The 25,257-nt window shown below is 40.7% G+C and overlaps 1 protein-coding gene across 2 annotated transcripts in view; it reads right to left on the reverse strand.

Moving 5' to 3' along the window:
- Positions 1-1,921: 1,921 nt before the first annotated feature.
- The window catches only part of IMPG1 (interphotoreceptor matrix proteoglycan 1), a 145,078-nt gene continuing 121,742 nt past the window's right edge, over positions 1,922-25,257 (reverse strand). For both annotated transcript variants that reach the window (XM_011965840.1, XM_011965839.1), the window contains 3 exons: positions 11,081-11,279; positions 4,766-4,838; positions 1,922-2,954 (listed from right to left, as the gene is read on the reverse strand). In XM_011965840.1, coding sequence (XP_011821230.1) covers positions 2,877-2,954; positions 4,766-4,838; positions 11,081-11,279 — 350 coding nt within the window. In that variant the 3' untranslated portion in view covers positions 1,922-2,876. The remainder of the gene's footprint in view (positions 2,955-4,765; positions 4,839-11,080; positions 11,280-25,257) is intronic.

Below are 25,257 nucleotides of genomic sequence, written 5' to 3' on the forward strand. Positions count from 1 at the left end.
CTTTTAGTGTACCTAACACTCAGATAAGCATACATTGTGCCCAATAGGTAATTTTTCATCCCTAAAGCTTTTCTCCCCCTCCCACTCTCTGGAGTCTCTAGTGTCAGTTATTCTACTCTCTATGTCCATATCTACACATTTAATCCTGATTTGTACCAAGTAGCAGCTTACCTTTAAATCACAGGTTTATAAGTTGGTTGTTTTCTTTTTACTTACGAAAATTCATCTAGTCAAACTGTCAGTTTTTCCTCATTTCATTAAAAGTGTATATCTAATGCTTTCTCTAAAAACTGATGTACTGGAAATACAAATAAATAAATGCTCCCTGTGTAGAATTTCCACTTGCATCTTGTGCTTTCAATACAGTTACAGGGTGTCATGAACAAGTTGTAAATGGTGCACTTATTGCCATGTTTCAGATGGAATAAGTTGGAGAATTCTGGGCTCCTGAAGCTTGATCCAGTTGCCAGGGCTGGAAGCACTGTGTTAGGTGGCTGCAGGAAGAAGCAAGGAACTCAAGGCGATTGAAACTTCTTTGAACGTTGGCCCCAAATTTCCTATGTGATCTCCATCCAGGAAACAGGCAGGACTCTGTGTGAGTGACAGCTACTTATTTTGCTGAGATTAGAGACACACCGAATTTTGGCTGCCTTTCTCCAGACCCTTACTAATCTGTGAGAAGACACAGGATGTAAAAAGTGGGGACCCAAAGAAGGCTCCTTCTCCCTAAGGCCTTGAATATAGCTGGTCCATTCCCTGTGTCAAGTACCTATCATGATCCTGATGGGTCCTCTGAGAGTGGAAGGAGACTTTGGCTGTCTCACCTCATCAGCTCTTCCCTGGCTGGTTGGAAAAGACCAACTCAAAAGAGGGGTGATCCAAAGAGTGAGAGACACTTACCACAAAATGGGACCCTCCCCACAGAATATAGGGCTTTTACCTACTTATCTTTCTCCATAGAAAACTACATTTCCTATACTAGTTAGAACACAGCAGTATAGGGAATGAGGAATACATTATACAGGAGTGATAGTGATAGATCCTTTTTTCTCCTGATGAAATGTTTTCATGTACTTTTGGTCAGCCTATCATGCTTCCATCATTTGTTTTCGTCTGTGAAGTTCCAGGGATATGGAAGTGGGTAGGTACACCTGTTGCCACCAACTCTTGCCACCATTCTTTGTTCTGTGGGACCTTGTCATCATATTTCACCTTGAAGTCCTTGTCCCACATTATAGATCGTCACTTTGGTACGCACACACCAAAGTTAGGGTGAGGAAGTAGTCAATGAAGTTATTATAGGACGACATTGTTCGTCTGTGGTGGAAGACAGGATTGGTATGGGAATGGTGATGAAAGCTAGGTGTTTGTAACCCTTATGGGGCACTACCACTTCCCCAAAAATTGTCTCCATTATTGAGAACATTTTGTTTGTGTGTGTGTGTGTGTGTGTGTGTGTGTGTGTGTGTGTGTGTGTCTGTTTGAGACACAGTCTCACTCTGTTGCCCAGGCTGGAGTGCAGTGGTGTGATCTTGGCTCACTGCAACCTCCACCTCCTGGGTTCAAGTGATTCTCCTGCCTCAGCATCCCAAGTAACTGGGACTACAGTCACATGCTACCACACCCAGCTAATTTTTGTATTTTTAGTAGAGATGGGGGTTTCACCATGTTGCCCAGGCTGATCTCAAACTCTTGACCTCAAGTGATAGACCTGCCTTGGCCTCCCAAAGTGCTGAGATTATAGGCATGAGCCACTGTGCTTGGCCTGTTTTTATTTTTGAAGTTTACCATTAAATGTTGCTTTTTGTATTTGCTACTCTGTTGTCTTTTGGCAGCATTAAAATTTTCATGCTTAAAATCATTTATTTAATACATAAAGCAAATCTAGAGAATACTAAAACATAGGCTCATTAAAAACCTATGAGTATAGCGCTTTTACTTTATTGAAATTAAGGTTTTGCAAATATATCTGATATTAGAACATTTGAAAGAGATACAGACATTCATTTTTTATTAAGGAGCTCATTAAAAATGGACTGAATTGGATTACATTGATGCCAGTCTAGGTATACACACACCAAAACTGGTACGAGGAAGTATTCTGGTCATTATAGGAAGACATTGTTAATCTGTGGTAGAAGACAGGAATTATGTCATATAGTACAACTTCACCCTTCTCCCAATATACCATCTTCTTTAAAAATAGCTTTGTGTAGTAACAAGAAAAGTAAGATTTTCCATGGTATGTATATCTGAACCTCAGTTTCTTTTAAAGAACAATTCAAAGATTATTGGCAACAAAACAGTCTACTATGTAAGCAGTAGTTGCGTATAAAACTAGTGTGCCTAATAACTGCATACTGAGGTTTGTGTTTATCAGACATTGTCGTGTGGAGCATATATACACTCACTACAGTGCCTACATACTACATACATTCGTGCATTTAGAGAGACCTGCATCTCCCTGCATAGGTAGTCCTCTTTTAAATGTACATTCTAGCATATAAAGAGTTTGCTTCCCAATAAATTGTTCAGTCCCTAAACAATAAGTAAGCTGTGCTTGTTGCAAATGATCTGTGAGTAAAATTTTCAGGGAAGCTGGAGGCAAACCTGGTTTACGATCACTTTGACTATCGTCCAAGACTAGTAAAAATGTATTCACTGATTGAATTTGGGGTTTTAATATAAGTGTCTTTTTCTTCAGAATTTACTGGTTGTCAAGTATATGACTCTTCTATACTTGAAATATGGTGTGTGCTGATAGTGTTGACTGTATGCCTGGATTTTGATGACCAGTGAATATGCCAGCCTCCCATTTTCCTTGAGAAAGCAAATCTCTTGAGATAGCCTAAATTATAATTGTACATTTTCAGTTTTTAATTTCCTTCCCAATCTTGATGGTTAAATTCTTCATATTCTATGGTCAGTAATTCAGAATTTCTTTTACTGATTACCTGAAAGAGAAATAGTTTTAAGAACTTAAGAAATGCCACCCAAGGTCAAACCAATGGTTCATTCCAATATTACTGCCACTAGTAGATAAGAGGATGTGCTTGCCATTTATTTTATTATTATTATTATTTTTTGAGACAGAGTCTCGCTCTGTAGCTCAGGCTGGAGTGCAGTGGCGCGATCTCAGCTCACTGCAAGCTCCGCCTCCAGGGTTCACGCCATTCTCCTGCTTCAGCCTCCCAAGTAGCTGGGACTACAGGCGCCCGCCGCCACGCCCGGCTAATTTTTTTTGTATTTTTAGTAGAGACAGGGTTTCACCGTGTTAGCCAGGATGGTCTCGATCTCCTGACCTCGTGATCCACCCGCCTCGGCCTCCCAAAGTGCTGGGATTACAGGCGTGAGCCACCACGCCCGGCCCGTGCTTGCCATTTATGACATCTTCTTTGAAATGTTGAAGATGGCCTCTAAATATTCTTAACTTTATAACTGACTAGAAATGTACTCCATGCCCTCTTAAGCGTATTTAGATTCTCAGGCTGACCCATCTCATGTAGTAGGAGTGGCAGATAGTCTGTGAATGAGTCACCATATTCCTATTCAACCATAGTAGACACCGTTAATGTATTACAGCATGCTTCCTCAGGGAACTCATGTGTCCTCTGAATGTCCGTCAACACAGAAATCCACGTAGCCAGGAATAATCAGCACTGATACTTGTTCCGGCCTTGAAGTAAAATGTAGTTCTTCAAGTTTACTTCCTACTGTGAAAATTATCACTTCCTTTTATTGATTTGAAATGTGATCCATAATTCTATCTGGTACTTCAGGATTTAGTTGGACGTTTTGTCAATATCAGATCCTGTGTCCTATTGTCATCTTATGGCCCTAGTCTAAACTTTTTTTGTTTCTCCAATTTTCTTTGTTTCAGGAAACTAAAGTGGCACACATTCCCAGTGTGCACTTGGATACATAAAATTATTATTAGCATTTGGTGTGATTATCCCAGTATCCTTGATCATATATTGACTGTGATAACTTTTGTAGGTGCAAACTTTGAGGCATTTGTTTTTATCCAGCGCTGTAGACTTTAGATAGACATTGGCTGATTATCACCAATTGTTTCTATCAAAGACTATAATTTTTGAAAATGGGTAGTTTTAGGCTAAAGATTGTCCAAGGTTTTTTTCCCCAAAGTTATTTTAAAAAACGATGTCAACTATATATAAATTGCTTATAGACAAGTTATTTTCCTCTGTAAAATAAAATTATTTTAGTAAAATAAGTTGATTAAGTGAATATTTTAAAAGAGACATCTAGGACACTGAAAAATATCTGAAGATGAAGTTTTACGAATTTTTTGAAGTTACTCATTGTTCACAAATCTTGTTTCTTCATATATTCTACATATTTTTCCTTTAGCTGATTATTATTTGAAACTGAAAGTATATAAAATTATTCAATGCCAGGAATATGTTATTATTGTAAAGATTTCAACCTTAAAATATACTTGATAAATTATATGTATATTTTTATAAGAAAAGGTTGGGAATATTATAAAATACTTGGATTGGTTTTGTTATTCTGTTGTTTTATCTACACATTTCGGTTAGTCCCAGCATTCTGACTCTAGAAAATATCCCCTTGCACTAGAAATATCCTTTTGCACTAGAAAATATCCTCCCCTTAAAACAGTAAATTAAAAAGTATCTTGCTTATTTCTATTTAAAACAAGAGGGACAGAAATGTTTTTAATTTCCTTCAGAAGTCAAGTTTAGTAATTACAACCAACTTATAAAAGAAAGCATGATTTTACCTTGTTATTTTGTTGATTTTGGAACTTTTTAACACTAGTTTTGTATGCTTGATTTTCAGAATGATCTGGCAACCTACAAAAGAAAGCAAAAACATAGTATCTTGTTTCTTGGGCTTATCAACATTAATAGTAACTACGTCTTTCTACTATTTTAATTTTAATATCATGACAAGTGAAAATAGATAACATATTTTTGCAGGTGTCTTCCATCTGAGTTGGAAGAAGTGTGCTTTCAGCATTTACCCCGCGTTTTGCCTTTTAGTTGGCTTACTATTTCTTAGGCAGTGGTCTCAGAAGGACTGAAGGATTACAAAACATAGATTTATTTCTCAAGTCAAGTTCTGAGTTGTAGTTGCTGAAAAACAACTCCGTAATAGCATGTTGCTAATAAAGTTTAAACCACAATAAAATGTCACCTTATTTCAGTTAGAATGGCTATTATCAAAAATCCAAAAGACAACAAGTGTTATCGAGGATGTAGAGAAAAGGGAACCCTTATATCCTATTGGTGGGAATATAAATTAATACAGTCATTATGGAAAACCGTCTGTAGGTTCCTAAAAACATTAAAAATAGGACTACCATATGATCGAGCAACCCCACTACTGGATATCTAGCCAAAGAAAATGAAATCAGTATATCAAAGAGATATCTGCACTCCCATGTATATTGCAGCAGTATTCATAATACCCAAGATTTGGAGTCAACCTGTGTTCATCAATAAAGTGTGATACATATGTATTACATATACAATTATAAAATTACATATAACTCTAATACATAATATATAACTATATAATTTATATATAATTATATATAATATATACTATATATAATAGAATACTATTAAGTCATTAAAAGGATGAAATCCTGTTATTTGCCACAACATGGATGAACCCAGAAGACATTATATTAAGTGAAATAAGCCAGACACAGACAAATACTGCAAGCTCTCACTCATGTGGAATTTAAAAAGCTGATCTCATAGAAACACAAAATAGAACAGTAGTTACCAGAGACTGGGGAGGGGAGGGAGCAGGGTATCTTGGAGAGAGATTGGTCAATGGGTACAAAGTTACAATTAGGTAGGTGGAATAAATTCTGGTGTCCTACTGCACAGTAGGATGACTGTAGTTGATGTATATTTCAAAATAGCTGGAAGAGAGGATTTTGAATGTTCTTACTACAAAGAAAGGATAAATGTTTGAGATGATGGGAATGCTAATTACCCTGATTTGATCATTACACAATGTATATATGTATTGAAATACCACACTGTACCCCATCAATATGTACAATTGTGTGTCAAATTTTTTTAGAGAAAAAATAAACATTTTTAGACTTTTCTATATACATAATTTCTATTGATAGTGTATATGCATTTTACATTTTGTGTTTTTCCTCTTTGCATTATAAAATGGGCATAATATTTAGGAGCTATCTTCCTATATATATTTCCTTATTAAACTTTTTTCTTTCTCTCAACATCTGTTTATTACAATTTCAGGGAAAGGGAGAAGGATGGAAAATTTTAGTCCTAGTGCTCGATGAGAAGAAGGCAGAGGAGAGAGGAGGAAAAATACAGTTTAAGGAGGTTGAAACCAGGTGCAGTGGCTCATACCTATAATCCCAGCACTTTCATAGACTGAGGTGGGAGGATTGAGCCAAGGAGTTCAAGACCAGCCTGGGCAACATAGTGAGACCCTATCTGTACTGTTTTTTTTTTTTTTTTTTTGAGACAGAGTCTCGCTCTGTCACCCAGTGGAGTGCAGTGGCTTGATCTCAGCTCACTGCAACCTCTGTCTCCCAGATACAAGCGATTCTCCTGCCTCAGCCTCCCGAGTAGCTGGGATTACAGGCACACACAACCGCACCCAGCTAATTTTTGTATTTTTAGTAGAGACAGGGTTTCACCATGTTGGCCAGGATGGTCTCGAATCCACCCACCTCGGCCTCCGAAAGTGCTGGGGGTTACAGGCGTGAGCCACCGTGCCAGGCCTGTATTTATTTTTTTCAAGGAAATTGATTAACAATTTCCTTGTTCCCTGTCCCAGCACCTAAGGCAGCATTTTTGGTTCCAATTTGTCCGGTTGGGAGACTTGGAAGCTTTGAGAATGCCAGGGAAGGGGCAGATGCCTGGGATCAGAACTAAGAGATCACAGGTGAGGGGAATATGGAACTAGAAAACTTCCAGAAGAACTGTCAAGACCAGGAGAGCCATACCTCACTATATGTTCCAAGCGAACTGAGTTGTCTAAAGTGATTGCTCAAATCATTAATCAGATGAAGTTTGGACTACTTTAAATTGGACTATATAAAATCCCAACCTTTTCCTCCCACAAACCTACTCACTAACCAAACCTACCCACTATTCAGTGGAGAAAGAGCTCAAAAGGGAGTTGGTAACAACTATTGAGAGGGAAAAAAACTAGACTTCCTTTTCTCCATTTGAGGTGTAGCATGTGAGTGAACCTGTGACTTTGCTATGATTACAACAAGCATTTCCAAATGATTAAAACATCCTCATGAATGTCACTTTGTACCATCATTTACTGAAACTGTCCCCTATATTTAGAAACAATTTTCATTATTACAAGTAATGTCACAGAGAGCATATTAGGCCTATTAAATTAAAGGACAAAAGTGAGAATGTTAAGACCTGAAAAGGAAAAGTCAGAATCTACTCTGTTAGATTTAGATCTGCACTTTGTTTTTGTATATGCATACTGATAATTGTGATTAATAAAAGCCTAACTCATTATACCAAAAAAAGGAAGTTTCAAGTAAGTTCCTAGTATGACAGAATGTATGTATATGACATCCAAAATTGAGGGAAAGGTAAAAATCTATGGAGTATAGTTATAAATATTGGATGGAGGAAAAGAATAGAAGGAAAAATAGAGGTGAAAGTGTAATGAGAAACAATGACAAGTAACTGAAGTAATGGAAACTGCTCTTTGTGTGTCAGTGGTAGTCTTCTCAGGAGGGCACTTGCCCTCAGTATCATTTCCCCATCTCATCACTTTCAGGTAGAATAACAAAAACAGCAGCTAAATTTACAGTTCTTTAGAGAACGCTGTTTTCAAAGTTGCAGCACTTGGTGTTCTCACGGATTTGCTTCTGAGTTTAGGTTTAAGTGCCAGGTAGGGAATCTTAGTTTTTCCCTACAGGGCTACCCTTTGTTGACAGAAACAGCTCCAATAATGCTAGTAGTGAGTAGCTTACACTGAAAGGCATCTAATTTATTCCTTACCAACACCCATGAATTTATTCCTGTTATCCCCATTAGATAGATGAGAAATTTGGAGCTTCAGCGCAGGGGGTGGGGAAGTGGCTTAAAGTCATACCTCGTTGGGGGCAGAGCTCTTAAATTTGGGTCAAACTTTAAAGCCTCTAATTGTACTCCAGTGTCTTATCTATGGTTGACTGGGTTTTAATTTGTCAGCTAATCCTTATATAAATAAATTTCATCACATAAATGATGGCATCTTGGGACGAACAGAAAGAACTGATGGGAGGAGGAGCAGGTCACGGAGATGCACAAGGGATCCTCAGAGCACTGCTGTGGTCCTGTTTCTTCATGGGAATCTGTCTGAAGTAGCTCGTAGGGGCAACAGGGGTTTGTCCTCATGCTGAGGATATCAGGGGTTAATACTAAACATTTAAAAAGGAATATTCAGGAAGTGGAAAAGGGCAAAATTGGGGTGATATGGGAATTTTTCCCTTCTTCCTGAAGAAATTAAGCATCTTTCCCTCCCTCCCTCCCTCCCTTTCTTCCTTCCCTGCTGCCTCTCATCTATTGCCCAGCATCTAGCAGGGTGCCTGGCACATGGTGCTGAAAAATGTTCATTTCATTCCATTAGTCTAAGGAGCGTCAATTTTCTGATGTAGTTGAATCCCATGTTATGCCCCAGAGACAGCCACAGGTGGAGGAAGTAGAGCACCACCAACCTTTTTGAGAGGTGTTTATTTCCAGATCACCTTATGCCTTGCTTTACTGATCTCACTTATGACAACCTAGAATTAATCTTTCTCACTGAAGAAAGAGAAATGTTTAAAATTATGAATTTTACAGCCATCTGAAATACCAAATAGGGCCGATTAAAATAAAAACGGAATACATTCCTGTTCACAAAAGCAGTATACAACCCTCTTCTTATTCACTTTAATCCAGCCTTGTTCATTGACCCTTTCTTTCCACCCCTCAACCTTTCTTTTTTTAGATGGAGTCTTGCTCTGTCGCCCAGGCTGGAGTGCATGGCGCAATGTTGGCTCACTGCAACCTCCACCTCCTAGGTTCAAGCGATTCTCCTGTCTCGGTGTCCCAAATTACAGGCATGTGCCATCATGCCCAGCTAATTTTTGTGTTTCTGTAGAGACGGTGTTTCACCATGTTGGCCAGGCTGGTCTCCAACTCCTGACCTCAGGTGATCTGCCCACCTCAGCCTCCCAAAGTGCTGGGATTACAGCTCCCAGCCCAACCCTTCTTTTAAATTACACATGTGGGCTGGTCCGAACATACTGAGTTCTCTCAACTGATTGTTAACAGTCAATTGCAAATGGAAATGCTTGTTCTATTTCTTTCCCTCTTCTTACTACTGCACTTGACTAGCCTAAAAAAAATCTACACAAGTGATACATGAACAGATTCTCATTATTAAAAATCCCGGACCTCAATTTCAGTCCATTTCATTGTTAACTGGAATGATAGTTGTGTACCTATTCCACATTTTTGCTATGAATTCACTTACATGTTAGATTGAACCATGCAAAACTGCCAATATTTGATGATTTGTGACTGACAAAATGGCAGTGCCATATGGTTGAACCTAATATACTTAAAGTACAGTATTGTTACTAATTTATTACATGTACAGGATCTTGTATGCTGCAATTTGCTTTCTCATTTAATGACATGTTATTTTTCCCTCTATGGCAGCTCCAGTAGAGTTTTATATATTGCTGCCTTTAGCTGCTGTGTTTCACAGTAATGTACTGCGCTCTAGGTTAACCATTTCCCTATTGATGGGCTATACAATTGTTTCATGACTCAAAGCAGTAACGCTGTGAACATTTTTGTAAGCATATCTTGGTGCACAGGTGTAACTATTTTTGTAGAAATAGTTGTCTAAAAGTAGAGTACCTGAGTCAAATTTAAAAGTTTATAGATAATGACAAATTTCTTTTGAAAAAAGGCTTTTCCAATTTGTATATGCACCAGCAATGCTTGATGGAACTTGCTTTCCTCCATATTCCCACACTGAGTATCATCAATCTTCTTGTGCCAGATTCAAATGGTATCTCCTTATTGTTTTTGGATTTCCCTGATTATAGTGAGATCCAAAATCTTCTGTATTTTACTGGTCATGTGGGGTTTCTTCTATGAATCACACCTCTGTATTTTTTGCTCATTTTAATACTAGGATGTTTGTCTTTATTAATACATGTGGATGTTCATCCTTTGTCTGTAATATAGGTTGCATTATATGGAAACTTTCCTACTCCCTTTTTGCTCATAAGGCCACCTTCATAACACCTAAAGTCTGGTTTCTGAATAGAAAGCCATTTGTATCTTGCCTCCTTTTCCTCCTTCTAAAAAGCTTCTCTTAACCTTTCTGTCTGGAAATGAAGGAATGATTAAACACATCATAACATATCTAGAAAATGGACCATTATGTAATCAGTAAAAATGATGCTACAAAAATATTTCATGATATGGGGAAACATTCTAAGTTTAAAAAAGAGGACTATAAAACAAGAAAGTCTGATTCTATTGTGCTTTAGAAAATTCCATATAAATCAATTTTATGTGAACATGAACACCAAAAGATAATGTGTTGAATTAACGGGATTTTTATTTTTTGCTCACAATTTTCTATATTTCCCAACTTTCTTATGATGAAAGCTATTATGTTTGCTAATGGGAAAAATCAAATTTTATGCACAAATACATCCCCAATTAAGGTAGTAGACCAAGTATTCAGTCTTTTAAAGCTGATACAGGTTTTTTCTTCCTTCCCTATTGGTCTTTAGGAACTCTTGCCGGGAAGCCTGGGGCAGGGTTCTCAAAGTGGGGTCCTAGAAGCAGCAGCATCAGCCTTACCTGAGCCCCATCCAGACCTACTGAATCAGAAACAGGGCATAGTAAGGCGCAGCCATGTTGTTTAAACAGGCCCTTTTCTGGGTGATTCCTATGCTCACTAAAGTTCAAAAACCATGGGTTGAAAGGACCATATGAATTTACTCTAATGATGGGTTTCCCAGAAGGATGAGTAATGAGTTCTTGGGTCTGTGAAGTTAGCATGCTTGACCCACCTGCATGGAGCTCCCTTTCCCTGGAGGACCTCGCATTCCTTTGTGCCAGGGCCACAGAGGCCCGGTTCCAGACCGTCCAGGCCCGCCTGGCTCTCATATCCTGGTTTGCAGCGACACTCCGCTTCCTCAGTCCATTCGTTCTTTACACACTGGGCAAATTCACCGCAGGCCAGGAACTTGCAGGGATCTGCTTGATCAGCTGTAAGAAATGGGGCAGATGTTAGCGAATGTATGACTCTCTCAGCAATGGAACTGGCAGCAGTCAAAGGCAAGAGACCAAATATATTTGCTATTACCTCATTTTGGAGTGGGTTGCACAGTTGTGATATCAGACTGGAGGGAAAAGAGAACCACACTCTGTATCTTTGAAAAATGAATTTACAGATACAAGTAATATTATATTTAGCTCCAAATATAATTATTTACAATCTTCAGTGTGCATCTGAATCATCTGGAGGCCTTGTTAAAACATATTCCTGAGCCCCACACTCAGAGTTCCTGTGCAGGCAGCGTGGAATGGGGACTGAATTCTGGCTCTAAAACAGTTCCAGGTAATGCTGATGCATCTGGTCTGGGGAGCACATTTTGAAAACCGCTGCATTAGAGAATTAGGAATGTTTTGTTACTTAGTTTTTTTTTTTTTTTTTAAAGTAAGCATTTATAAAGCAGTAAAGTCATCATTTATGTTCATGGCTTTGAGAACTCAGGATGATTTCCTGATTTCAAATATAAATTTATCTTGGTCTCTTGCTAAGGCCCTAATGTTAGGGAGTCATTCTTTTGGATTAATTATTTCTTCCCTATTAACATTTAGACTCTCTTCTTTCTTGTCATTAATTGTTCTATTTTACTCTATTCCTAATTCTACAGGGTTGTCTCCAATTGTTTGGAAAGTGGATTAGAAATCAAGAGAATCTCAGATATTTAGCTCTGGAAGGCCAGTGGCCCCTGTCTGCCTTCTTTATCCTTATAAAGCTGAGCACATTGAACTCTCAGTAGAGAAGCAACTGGCCGGAGTCCCCAAGGGCTGATGGCAGAACCAGAACAGGCCTCTTGTCGTCAGACCACTGTTGTTTCTGCCCTGGAAGGTTTCCTGTTTAATCACGTCAGCCACTTACTTTTCAGATTATTCTTTAACCAAATACATATTACGTGCAAAGAACTAGGGAACAGGCAACAGTAAAGCCATTCTTCCAAGAAATTTAGGGGAAGTAAGTAATGCATACAAATAATGCTATACAAGAAGCCCAATATCTTGTAGAGTACAGATCTTCATTTTATTTTATTTTTTGAGATGGAGTTTTGCTCTGTCACCCAGGCTAGAGGGCAGTGGCACCATCTCGGTTCACTGCAACCTCAGTCTTCTGAGTTCAAGTGATTCTCCTGGCCCAGCCTCCCAAGTAGCTGGGATTACAGGTGCCCGCCACCATGCCTGGCTAATTTTTGTATTTTTAGTAGAGATGGGGTTTTGCCAGGCTGGTCTCAAACTCCTGATCTCAGGAGACCCGCCCACCTCAGCCTCCCAAAGTGCTGGGATTACAGGTGTGAGCCACTGCACCTGGCCACCAGCACAGAGCTTTAAATAAGCTCTAGGGAAGATACGTTTGGAGAAGAGAGCATCATGGAGGGGATCGCTTTGAAGTGAGAATTTAAAGTGAGTTGCATTTGTCCATACAAAGACTAGGAAAGACATTCCAACTGGAGCCAGCAGCATGAGCAGAGCCACAGAAATGGGAAAGCAACAGAAATGGGAAGAGAGAGCAGAGGGAACCCAGTTAGGAAGGAGCAGAGACTTGTGGATGGAAAAGAAGGGAACTAAGACTGGAAAGGTAAGTTAAGGCCAGTATCTAAATGCAGTGCTAAGAAATTTGGACTTTAGAGTCAGATGGGAGCCATGGAGGATTTTCGAGCAGGGGAAGCATATGATCAGAATTGTGCTTTACAGGATACATAAATAGAAAGGATTTTTAGAATTAGGATGACCAGATATCATCCGTTCCAATATTTCCCAAGTGGGAACATTTGCTGAACTTAATTCAGCAGGATTTGATAAGTTTTACACTAAAAAGAAGTTCAGTGACTAAGTTTTTAAAAATGCTATGTGAAATAAATATAATAGATTTTTCCTCCTTTATCTTCTCTTTCTTCTTCCAACCCTAGCCCTTTCTCTTTTTACTTTTTAACTTCTTAGGGTTGTTAATAAGCTATTGTCTATTGTGAATCTTTGAGGGGAGAACGTAATCAGCTGCTTTGCCATAATTTCCTTTAGCTCAGCAAGAAATGACCTATGCATCAGTAAAGCACATAGTAGGCAACATTGGAAAAACAAATTTTTCCAAATCTGGGGGCCCTGAATTGGGTATAATTGAAGAACAAATTCAACCAGTTTATAAATTGCGTGCTTTCTCCATGTTATTTATTCAGGACCAGTCTACAGAGAAGTAGTAGGAAACTTTAAATCGCCAAGCATAGGTTTTGTTTGTTGTGTACGCCTTCATGGGTACAAGACAGCTAAGACAACCTTCATTCATTCAACAAATACCGACTTAGCCTTTCAAAATCTTCAGCTCTAAGAATTTCAGACCAACTGATTGTTTTAATGTTTATTTTTATCAATATATAAAATTTTACATTTCAGGTAGAATTTTAGAGCTAGAAGGTATTTTAGAGACCTTCTCGACTAATTGTTTCACTTTACAGATAAGGAAGCTGAGAATCAGTGATGTTACCAAGGTCATGCCTGTTTGTGCTGAAGTCCTCTGACTGGTCTCACCCCCATCCCTTCATGGACTGTGGGACAAGTTCCAGGGAAGGGCAGAGCCCCAAGGAGGAGCTGTGGGACCACTTTGCTAACATACTGGCCCTCTTTGCTAATATGGCAAGTGAAGGCAATTAGAATTAGAGTCAAAACGAGAGACTATAACAGTAATTTGTAGAGCAACTCACACTGCTTCCACTCTTATTACCTTAAACATATTTTCCCTAGGTATTTTCATGATCCTCTTTACTTTCATGTCATTTTTCAAGGGACACCTAAAACTTTAGGCTTTAGGCAAAGACTGAAAACTGGATGTGGGCTGATTCTGGGGAGACAGAGCCATGGAAGGGATAGAAAAGATTGGCTCTATGATAGATGAATGGAAGTTTAACTAGCAGAACTTTTGTAAGCAAACTTTTCCCTATGTTGTTATCATTGTCTTTATTTGCCATATCCCAAAGACATTTTTCCTTAGAATAATGAACTTATTCATGGGTAGGCCATACCAATATTTGTTTCTTCCTTTTGTTTTGAGATGGAGTCTCACTCTTGTTCCCTAGGTTGGAGTGCAGTGGCACCATCTCGGCTCACTGCAATCTCTACCTCCCAGGTTCAAGCGATTCTCCTGCCTCAGCCTCCTGAGTAGCTGGGCCTACAGGTGCCCTCCACCACACCCAGCTAATTTTTGTATTTTTAGTAGAGATGGGGTTTCACCATGTTGGCCAGGCTGGTCTCAAACTCCTGACTTCAGGTGATCCACCTGTCTCGGCCTCCCAAAGTGCTGGGATTAGAGGCATGAGCCACTGCGCCTGGTCTCTTGTCTCTTCCTTAATACATCCCAGAGCATGTGTACAAGACAAATTAGTTTGAACTTCCTACTCTTTGCTATTGATTTGATCAATAATAATAATCTATATGCTATGCTGCAACAACTGGAAATGCTTTGTTCTGAACGTGGTTGAAAGCTTGGAAAGAAGCGGGCAAAGAGACTAGAGCTCAATAGTAGATTTGGGAGAAAAAAGTAGATGCCATTGTCTAGAATATTTTCAAGTCATGATCAAATTGTGTTTGGGTCCGAGGAAGTGAAATCCTCATAACTGGTGTGTAGACAAATTGGTCTATAATTGCCTTTGCTGCCTGGATTTGTTTGAATTCCCTTCAAACTATTTATTTATTTATTTGAGATGGAGTTTCACTCTTGTTACCCAGGCTGGAATGCAATGGCACAATCTTGGCTCACTGCAACCTCTGCCTCCCAGGTTCAAGTGATTCTCCTGCCTCAGCATCCCTAGTAGCTGGGATTACAGGCATGTGCCACCATGCCTGGCTAATTTTGTGTTTTTAGTAGAGACAGGGTTTCTCCATGTTGGTTATGGCTGGTTTTGAGCTCCCGACCTCAGGTGATCCACCGGCCTCAGCCTCCCAAAGTGCAGAGCTTACAGGCGTAAGCCACTGCATCTGGCCCAAACCATTTATTTTTACTGTTGGTACTGTAGAGAGATTTCACCATGATCCTGTACCACGTTTAACAAATACATAGTATGGTTTGAGGCATTCTCTGGGCTTACTATAATTGTTTGCCGGCAAAATGACTTAGCTTTCTATTCTTAAGCCGTGCGAATAGCTCTTCTACACAGCATATTTGACAGTCTCTCCATAGAGGCAGTCCAGGGCATTTGACCTCGGCAAGCAGATCTGTGTCAGTGGCTGCTCGTTAGCAGTTGGTGAGAAGATCCAGATCCAGCCGGGCCAGAGGTCAGGGCCTAGTCTACTAGCATCCCAGTAGATTCTGGCTGTATTCAGAAGAGACATGTCATTGCATTTCAGGCCTTATCCCTGGAGTGTCCCTGGGGATCATGACCCTGAACCTCTAGCTTCAGTGGAAAGGGCAGTTATTTACATAAACAGAGAGTCCACACTTATCAAGGGCCATTATTTGTTTGGTACAGTGCCGGGCACTTTCAACATGTGTCTTCAATCATATTCACAGCAGCCTCTCAGATCCATATGGATATTGCTGACATCATTTTCATCGGTGAGAAAACGGAAGCCCATTTTGGCTAGTAAGTATTATCCAAGATTAACATTCATATCTGTTTACAATGTTTGGCTTTTTAAATCATTCTAGAGGTTTTCAAATATGGGGTTTCCAGGAGACACCTCAGGACTCCAAGGGGCTCATAAGGGATGAGGGAAAAAGAATGAGAGGACCCCTGCCCCAACACCGGCATTGCCATTCTCACTCGCAGACGTATCAGACTCCATGAATGCTTTCCTTTAAATAAAGCTCCCCTAACTAAACAAAAGCTCAAATCCATTGTCTGCTCCACCCTTTCATGAGGCAGAGTGTTGCTTGTAGAAAGTACAGTCTGATACTACAGTGGCTCCAACCTTTTTTCCTGTTGTTTAAATATGACAGAGATGAATGTGTCTTGAAGTAAGTGAGCTGCCATGTAGGGCTTGGAAATATTTGTATCATTCTGAGATTTCCAGTGTAAGCGCATTGGATCTAACAGTTTCTCCCCTGGATTTACTTATATAATGTCTTCTGTGTGCATTTCAAAGGTACTGAAAAGCAATTCCAATTGGTGACTGAGGAAGTTTGTTTCCCAGCTCTCCATCAAGTGATCAAAAAGAATTTAAAGATGTCCCCTGCCTGCAGGGAACACCTTGAGGCATTTTACAGTCAAAGTTAAAAAGATCATGGTCCTTGTCACCAAAAAGTTTATGAACTCGTGGAGATCATAGGTCCCTGGTGGTCCAAGACTGCCTCTTTTTCAAGCCTCTTGTTTCTGGTCCCAAGTGCACTTATGTTTGTCAGGCCTGAAAATAGGCTTTCCCTGTCTGCCAGACCTCAGAGGGTCTCACTCCCTTTTCTCCAACTCAAGATCGTGCCTTCCGAGACACCCCCGCTCCAGCCCCGCCCCTCAACCTTGACCTGCTCTTGCCGCCTGTCCTACTGGCTGCGTGTTGAGTGCCTTCATCTCCCTAACATTTATCATATCATCTCCTCCTTCTTTTGCGCTGTCCCATTTTACTCACGTGTTGGACAGAAAGCGATACATCTCCTTTGATGGGATCCTGTCCAAGGGCAAGGTTTCAGCTCAGCTTGCCTATAAAATTGAGGCTTCACTTTGACAGGCAGGGCTGAGGTCCCGCTGAGTCTCTTTCGTGGACGTTTTTTTCAATGCGGTGAAACCTAAGTCTCGCTAGATGGCGCTCAATAGCAAAAGAAGCAAGAGTAGACTTCGGATATGACATTTTAAGCACCCCAGCTGATTTCTGACTTCTTAAAAACCACTGCGCCTTGCGTGTTGGTGGAGGGAAGCGAGGTCTGCAAGGAATTCACGCGGTAGCAGGAGCAGCTCCAGGGGACCGCTGAGAGAGCCATTATTACTCCGTGATTACAGCGGCAGATCGGGCCTGCCTGGCGGGGGTAATGTGGTGGAAACTCCTGGATCATCTTTTCCCATTTCAAAAAGGCAGAGCTAAGACTCTGGAATCCAGACGCTTCCCGCGCTGCCACGCCCTGGCGCCCAGCGTGACAAAACTTCACGCCTGAACAAAGTGACAGATTTTTGGTTGCATCGGCGCGCCTCCTCGCCCTCCCCTTCCCCACTTATCACCAAGGCTTTGTGGTCATGGTTTTGTTGGTGGCGTGGAGGTGAAGGGGTCATTCCTTTGCCTGGGGCATCAGAGAAAGGCAAACTCACGCATCACAATCAATAGCAAACTGCAGGAGGCACAGCTTGAGGGCCCGCCATGCTTTTAGGAGCCCACGAAAACGTTTCGTTAAAATTAGAAGAAAAAATTAATGCAACCCATACTGGATTATATTCATTTTTGTGCTCACGAAGTTCAGGTATAATTTTAATATTCTTTATTAATAGTCATGAAGGCAAAGGGCCTAGAGCCCAGGAAGTCTTAATGAGGCCCTGGTAGTCTGACAGTTCTCTTCTCAAGGCGTGAACATCACTTTTACATAGTGCTTGGGTCTTCGTGTTTAGTAATCTGAATAAATATGTCCCTGTACGGAGGGTTCATCTGAGATGTAACACAGGGACCTCACAGCTTCCACCAAATCCTGAGAAGGTTGTGGGATGAGTTGTACGTTCAGAGAGAGTGGATCTGCTCATCTTTTCTACCAGTGAAGAAGCCTCAGGAGAGGGCCCTACTGAGGAAGGCCTGGCTCCCAGAAATAGTCTGTGGTCTTGGGAACATAGGTTAGCATCTCTGGCTCTCACTTTTCTCTTCCATAAAATGGAGTGTTTAAATTAAGTGATCGCTAATGTCCCTCCAACTCAAACATACGTCTCCCATTCTGCATGTTCTACGGCATAAAGCCAACGGAGGTGGCTCATGATACCTCCAGAAATGCTGATGCAATTCAGCGATTCAAAGAAATCTTAAAATATGTATGTTTAAGTTATTGTTGATTGCTTCATTACTTTATTGTTATAAAATGTTTGGCTTATGGCTTATTGCTGAAAGGCAGGTTAGAGTGAGAATATTCAATGATAAATAGCACATAGCACAGCACCATGCACATGTTTGGAGCTTAATACACATCTGTGGAATTAAGTTAACAGGAGTTCTTTCCGGTTGAAAGTGGCAAGTAATGTGATAGACTTTAGGTTTCATTTCAGTTCTCCACCACTCTTAAGAACCACCACCACAGCTGTTTATAGTAGACTCTCAATAATCCTTTTTTGTGTGAGTGGATATGTGAATACCCACACACATCTTGCCCTGGATATGAGGTTGAAGAATTGTCTCAGCTTTCAGTTATTATTATTATCTGCCGAACAGCGGTGTTCTGGATGGATTGGTGCTAGGGTGGTGGCCTAAGTGACCCAGGATCTGTGGGTGGAGGGAGAATTCTGATACTAGGGGAGCTGGGAGGAGGCTCTGCAGCTGGGCTAAGGCCCAGACTTGTGTAGAAGGGTTTGCGTTAATGGGTTGGGCAGAGAGCTCCAGAAGCCTCTTAAGGAAGCTCCATGCGGTGGTTGGAATGTGGAATGAGGGCACAGATTGAAACCCTGGAGAGAGGTGAAATGTGGCAGTCTAGCCAGTGTTGGGGCCTCTAGTGAAGGCAAGTGTCAAACAGAAAATCTGCAGTGCTGCGCATCCCAGGAGGCAAAGGGCCAGTAGCATGACCCCAGGAGACAGGGCCAGGGACGTAGGAGATGAGGGGGCAAATGAAGAGGGGAGAGGCTGAGGAGAATCACCTGGAAGGAGAATTCCTATGACTGCTCCAGCTGGGAAGGGACACTCTTAGCAGTGCATATAAAGGGGACTCTTGGGCACTCAGAACTTTTGTTTCTGAGAATAAACACTTTTTTTTTTCATTCTAAGACTATGACAAAATATGACAAATTTCATTTGGTGAAGTGTAGAAACTAACAGAATTCATTTAGGATTAATTAAACTGAAGTGTGTTATCACTTTTTCTAAATAAACAGCTTCTGTAAGCCAGTTAGAAGGGCTTATAAGTTTCTTTTTTGTGAAGAGGTTATAGGGTAGAGTTGAAGATGGCACACACATCAGGCTTTGAATTCCATCTGCAGTGTTTGGTAATTGACCAGCAAAAGACAAATTACTTATTCTTCTCTGAAACACAATTTCTGCAACTGTATAGTGGGGGAAAATAATATCTACTTTGCATATTTATTAAGATTAAAACTTGTGTCAATAGTAACTATTACTGTCATTAGTTAAGAGTAACTTTGTCATTATTGTGATGAGTGACATATACCACTTTTTCAGAGCTGTCGAAGGTCTTACAAATTATGCCTTTTCCAGGGAAAACAAGCTTGTTGATCCACATTTTCGTGAACGCATCCTGGCTGTCAGACTGTAATTAATTTCAATGTTTACCATTTATCAGCCTTGAGGGCTGTCCATTTTTGAGGAGGCTTCTTAGGAATTCAAGGAGAGAATAAGTTAGATGTGGTTTTGCATTTCTGAAATCTTCAGCCTGCACAACTAACTGGCATAAAAGCCCTCCATGCTTCTGAAGAATTTTCACAGCAGCCTAAATGAAAGACGACTCTAGTTGCTGGAGATGCTGGCAGAATACTGAGCAAGCTGTGATTTATTCGGGTTTTCAGTTGATAAATCACAGGAAGTTCTAACACTGGTTTATACTTTTTATATCACAGGTTCATTTATCCAGAGGTTTTTCAAAAGGGGAATGGCACACCTAACGCAGTAAGAACAGCATGTCGCTTCTCCTACATGCCTGCACTTCTGCAGATGTTATTTGGCCTAAGGGATGGCTAATCCTCATTTAGAGGATGCATCCAGGAGTTCACATGCTGATCTGAATGTGGAATGATATTAATTAAAAATCTTATGAGAGTTTTCAAATTCTCTCTTCTCCTTAGTTCAAAAGTGATTGTGGAATAATGTTATCTCTCTCCCAGCATTGCGACCACAAACTGCTTTCTACCCTGACATTAAGCAAAAGAAAAGAGAAAAATTTAATTGGAATTTGTTTTGAATCTTGCAAATGATACTAAATAGATTATCTGGGCATTGCCTGTAAATACAATAAAATTGGGGCATAGACAAGAAATACTATTCTGGGCTGGATGTGGTGGCTCATACCTGTAATCCCGGCACTTTGGGAGGCCGAGGCAGGTGGATCACTTGAGGCCGTGAGCTTGAGACCAGACTGGCCAACATGGTGAAACCCCGTCTCCACTAAAAATACAAAAATTAGCCGGGCATGGTGACACACCCCTGTAATCCCAACTACTCAGGAGGATGAGACAGGAGACACTGGAACCCGGGAGGTGGAGATTGCAGTGAGTGGAGATCGCTCCATTGCACTCCAGCCTACAGAGCCAGACTCCATCTCAAAACAAACAAACAAACAAACAAAAAACAAAGAAACAAAAAACTATTCTGACCAAGCAGCCTTAACATTCCCCTCAACTTCACTAAACATTTTTCCCCCCCCCCAAGACAGGGTCTCACCCTGTCACCTAGACTGGAGTGCAGTGATGAGAGTAACTGGGACTACAGGCATGTGCCATCGCACCCAGCTAACTTTTGCTTTGTGTGTGTAGAGACAGGGGTTTCATCATGTTGCCCAGGCTGGTCTTGAATTCCTGGACTCAAACAATCCACCTGCCTCAGCCTCCCAAAGTGCTAGGATTACAGGCATCAGCCACCATTCCCAGCTTTCACTAGACTTAAGACAAACTTTTTCCACAAGGCTCTCAACTTCCTTTTTCTTAGAGCAGTTAGTTAAAACTTTTAATTGCAAATTCCATGTTCCTTTGAGATGTAAATCTTTGAAAAACCCTCTTGTCACCTTTACAACTCAGGAATGTTATGCTCCAGGGCCTGGGTGCCATCCTGTAAAATGTAATCCTCAAGGAAGTTAGCAACTTTCTCGTGGTCTCTGTGGAAAGGTAGGAGCCTAACACTGGAGGGCGCCTTGCTCTAAGTTGTAAGACAAGAGGTAGACAGCCTGTGTTGACGTTCTCCATTTCCATTTCATTCCAGCCTCATTGAAGTCTGGCTTCTCTACCCTTGCCGTTCCACTAGATTGCTTTTGTAAAGCATTCTGATGACCTTTGACCTGTCCACTTAAGTATCCTCTACTCTGTTCACTCACAGCTGCTAAAATTATGGGCCCCTCTCTCTTCTGCTCTTCTGTTTTGCGGCTTTCTGCAACATTGTCTCCCACCTCGCTGACCGCTATTTCTTGACTCCCTTTACTGTAATTTTTCTGTTTCTCCATTACCTGTTGGGGTTACTCAGAGTTCCATTCACAGCTCTTCCTCCCGTCCTACACATTGCCCCAGGCCATTTCCTCCCATCCTACACATTGCTCCAGGCCACTTTTAAAAATCTGTTCTCTGGCTTCAGCTGAAGTTCCCCAAATGTATACTTTCAGCCCTGGCTTTCCCTTGGCCTCCAGACACCTACTTTATAGGCTAGAGTCAATCTATCTTGTCCATTTCCTTAGAACTGGTTTTCTCTCAAATATTTTTGGGGTCTTTTAAAAATATTTAAAGGATCTTATTAATTTTTGCCTTATGTATTGCATTTAAAATTTAAAAACAAATTAATATGTGCACACCCTTTGTACCTATCTTATATTTTTCCCAAGTTTTTCCAAACAGTTTATCATTATCATTATCGATAAACTGTTTTATTTTTATTTTACTTGAGACCACTTTAAGGACTGTCTAGCACTTACTTGGAAAACTTTTTGGGCTTTCCAAAATTTTATTAAAGTTTAATTTTAAAAGACCGTAAGTCATAGGAAACAAAAGAAAAAGAAAAATAGGACACCCAAAGTCGAAGCAAATAGATTTGACAGGCATTTTTAGACAGCCTGGCTTTAAGTGAACTGGCTCAGCCTGGCTTTCCCTTCCTTCCAATCTGAGCTCCCTTCGCTCCCTTCACCCCTGTTCTGTAAACAAAGCTGTCATCACTGTGGAGTAACCGAAGAAACCTGGCACTCCCAGAAATGTCTACATTTTTCTTCTGCATTTTCTGAAATAGTCCCTCACCCCCCTTTCTTTTCCTGGGCCCACTGCCATCATACAGCAAGACCCAACTCAATATTCACTGTCTGTATATGAAGCCTGCCATGATATCCCTTTGCCTCTGCAGCATTAATTGCTCTCTCCTCATTACTTCTTAAGATTTCTTTCTGCTCACATCCTGATTCTGTATTTAACAGACTCTATTATGTCTTTTTGTATATACTTCCATTTTTCTCATTAGTTACTTAGCTCCTTGGCAGGGGGCAGAGATGGGGTCGATTCATCTTTTGGTCCTTGTGGCTATCATAGTGTCTGACTCATGGCAGATAATCCATAAATGTTCACTTCATGTATGAGTGAACAGGCACCCAAATCATGATTACATTATCATTTACTTGTCTAGCTTCTCTGTAACAGCAAAGATAAAGGCCAGAGAGAGGCACAGGCTTGAGTAACTGTTGATGATTTAAGAAAAATGATTCAATATTTGGAAATAAGGAGAAAAGTTGACTGTGTGGCCTCTTCAATGTCATGTTAGAATACAACAATCCCACCCAGTAAACAGAGACCACCTGTGGGCCAATCCGACAAGTTGCCTGCTTTTGTACAACATGCAAGCTAAGAATGATTTTTAAATTTTTAAATGGTTAACTTTTAATTAGTTATATAAGTACCTATATAATTTTTGCCTTTTGGCTTTCAATGCCTAAAATTTTACTGTTTGGCTTTTTAAGAAAAAGTTTGCTGATGCATGGAAAGCAGTAACTTCGTTTGACTCACTATTTTCTGCGGATTATGGTCCAGGCATTTTACAACTCTGTAAAATTAGAAAATTGATGGTGCAATGATTGTAGTTTCTGTTTTATATTTACCAATCTTATTTCATCATTCTCTTTTGTCCTCTGGCTACCTAAAATTCCAATTTTCATATTCTCTTTAAACCAGCTTTGTCATCCTACCAATTCCCTTATTTCAAAATTAAATAGGACTTTGACATATGCTCAGTATCTACTTTATGACAATTATGGTTTTTACATTTTGAGGATGATTCTTTGATAAGGGTTAGGGGAGGCAGGGATGGGTAGGGCTGGTGGTTTTGGAGGCTGGGGGGGACACTGGACGTGAGGTGGGAGGACCTTCTTACCCTTCAGTGTTGCGGACCACTAGCTCTAATCTATGTCTACCACGAAGGTGGTCAGGGAAGGGTGAAAGACTAAGAAAAACAGTAATGCAGTTTTGCTGTATTCAACTGTCCTGGCTGGAAAACATTGAAATGATAGGATCCCCTCTCTAGTTTCCAAGGATAGATTCTTGAGATTCTCTCCTAGAGACAAAGCTAAGTACTTATTCTTGACATACAGAATTTCCAGCAGCTGCCTTTATTTCTTGTTAAAGATTTCTCCCTTTTAATTCTCTTCCAAGGAGAATTTTCTCAGCAGATTGGATCGTCATCGTTGAGTTCAAGTAAATACTTGAAAGATCAAAACCTCAATCAGGGCCATTCCTGAATTTGCTTAAGTGACCTCCTCTTATCATCAGGGATTTTGGGCATCAGTGTCTCTTGGGTCTCTCTTACTACCTGCTGGAGGATGGCACTGCAGTGTATCAGCCCAAGCCTTCCGTAACTGAAAAGTCCACACCAGCAATAGAGCCAAGAGCTGGGTAAATTGGAATTTGAGTTCTTGTTTTCTAGGAATCTGAAGTAATTATCTTCACTCCGGATCCAGGGTCCTGAGAGACAGCACAATCTGCTGGTTGCACTGGTTGGTTGTATTAGGGACATTTTAATCAGCTCACCTGTCAGTCACCGTGATAGCTTACACTCAAATATACCACCAAAAGAGAAAACCTGGATCAGCCAGTCACACTGGATAACTAGGAGCAAAATAACTGTCATATTGCTAGATTTAAAACAGAGGAAGAAAATGATTGAAAATCTTCTGCACAGTTTCCCTTAAAATTCCCCTTTAAAATTTAGATATGCATTTCTCTTATTATAATTTTGTATGTATTTCCCCAGACTAAAATTGTATAGGAGTACTGATGCTAGAAACACTTTTCTGTAACTGTACAGGCTTTTTTTAAGAACAGCATTTTAAATTTCATGTTCACAAAGTTTTATAAGTTATGCAGATTCAGAGAATTAAGAAGTTAATTAACTCTATTCAAAAGCAATGGTGGTGAGAATTTTTGGGTTTTAGTACTGTCTCCTCCCTGGATTGGAACAAGGCTTTGAATGGAAAAAGGAGGTGTGGTGAGGGTTGTGTTTGTGAATCTGTTTGTGCACCTGACTACCACACACTTTGGGGTCGCTATCTCCTCCTCCTCAGCAGCCTCACCCTCCAACGGGAGCTCGTACTGCTGTGTGCCCTGCATGGTTAGTGGTCCCCTCTGAATCTCGTATTAAAAATCTGCTCTCCAATGCTGGAAGTGTGGGCCTAATGGGAGGTGTTTGGGTCACAGGGGCAGATCCCTCATGACATGAGTAGATTAATGTCCTCCCTGGGAAGGAGGGGTGAGTGAGCTCTCTGTGAGCTCCCACCAGCAAAAACAGCCTGGCATCGCCCTCTCCTCTGCTTCCTCTCTTACCGTGCGATCACTGCACATGCTGGCTCCCCTTTGCCTTTTGCCATGAGTGGAAACAGCCTCAGGCCCTCACCAGAAACAGATGCTGGCGCCTGCGGAAAGATGAGCCAACTCTTTTCTTTACAAATTATCCAGCCTCAGGTATTCCTTCATAGCAATACAAACAGATGAAGACAGCTGGTATTCTGTCTTCCCAGCCCTGGACCTTAGTGACTGCAGCTGGCTGCTTAGTCCTTGCTATTCCCGGCCATCGAAGACCGTCTCATTGACCAGCCTGGAGGGATTAGAGTTCCTTTCATTTATTTCTACTCCTACTTTCTCTCTTC

The sequence above is a fragment of the Mandrillus leucophaeus genome, unplaced genomic scaffold (genome assembly GCF_000951045.1).
Source record: "Mandrillus leucophaeus isolate KB7577 unplaced genomic scaffold, Mleu.le_1.0 Scaffold738, whole genome shotgun sequence".
Taxonomy (NCBI): Eukaryota; Metazoa; Chordata; class Mammalia; order Primates; family Cercopithecidae; genus Mandrillus; species Mandrillus leucophaeus.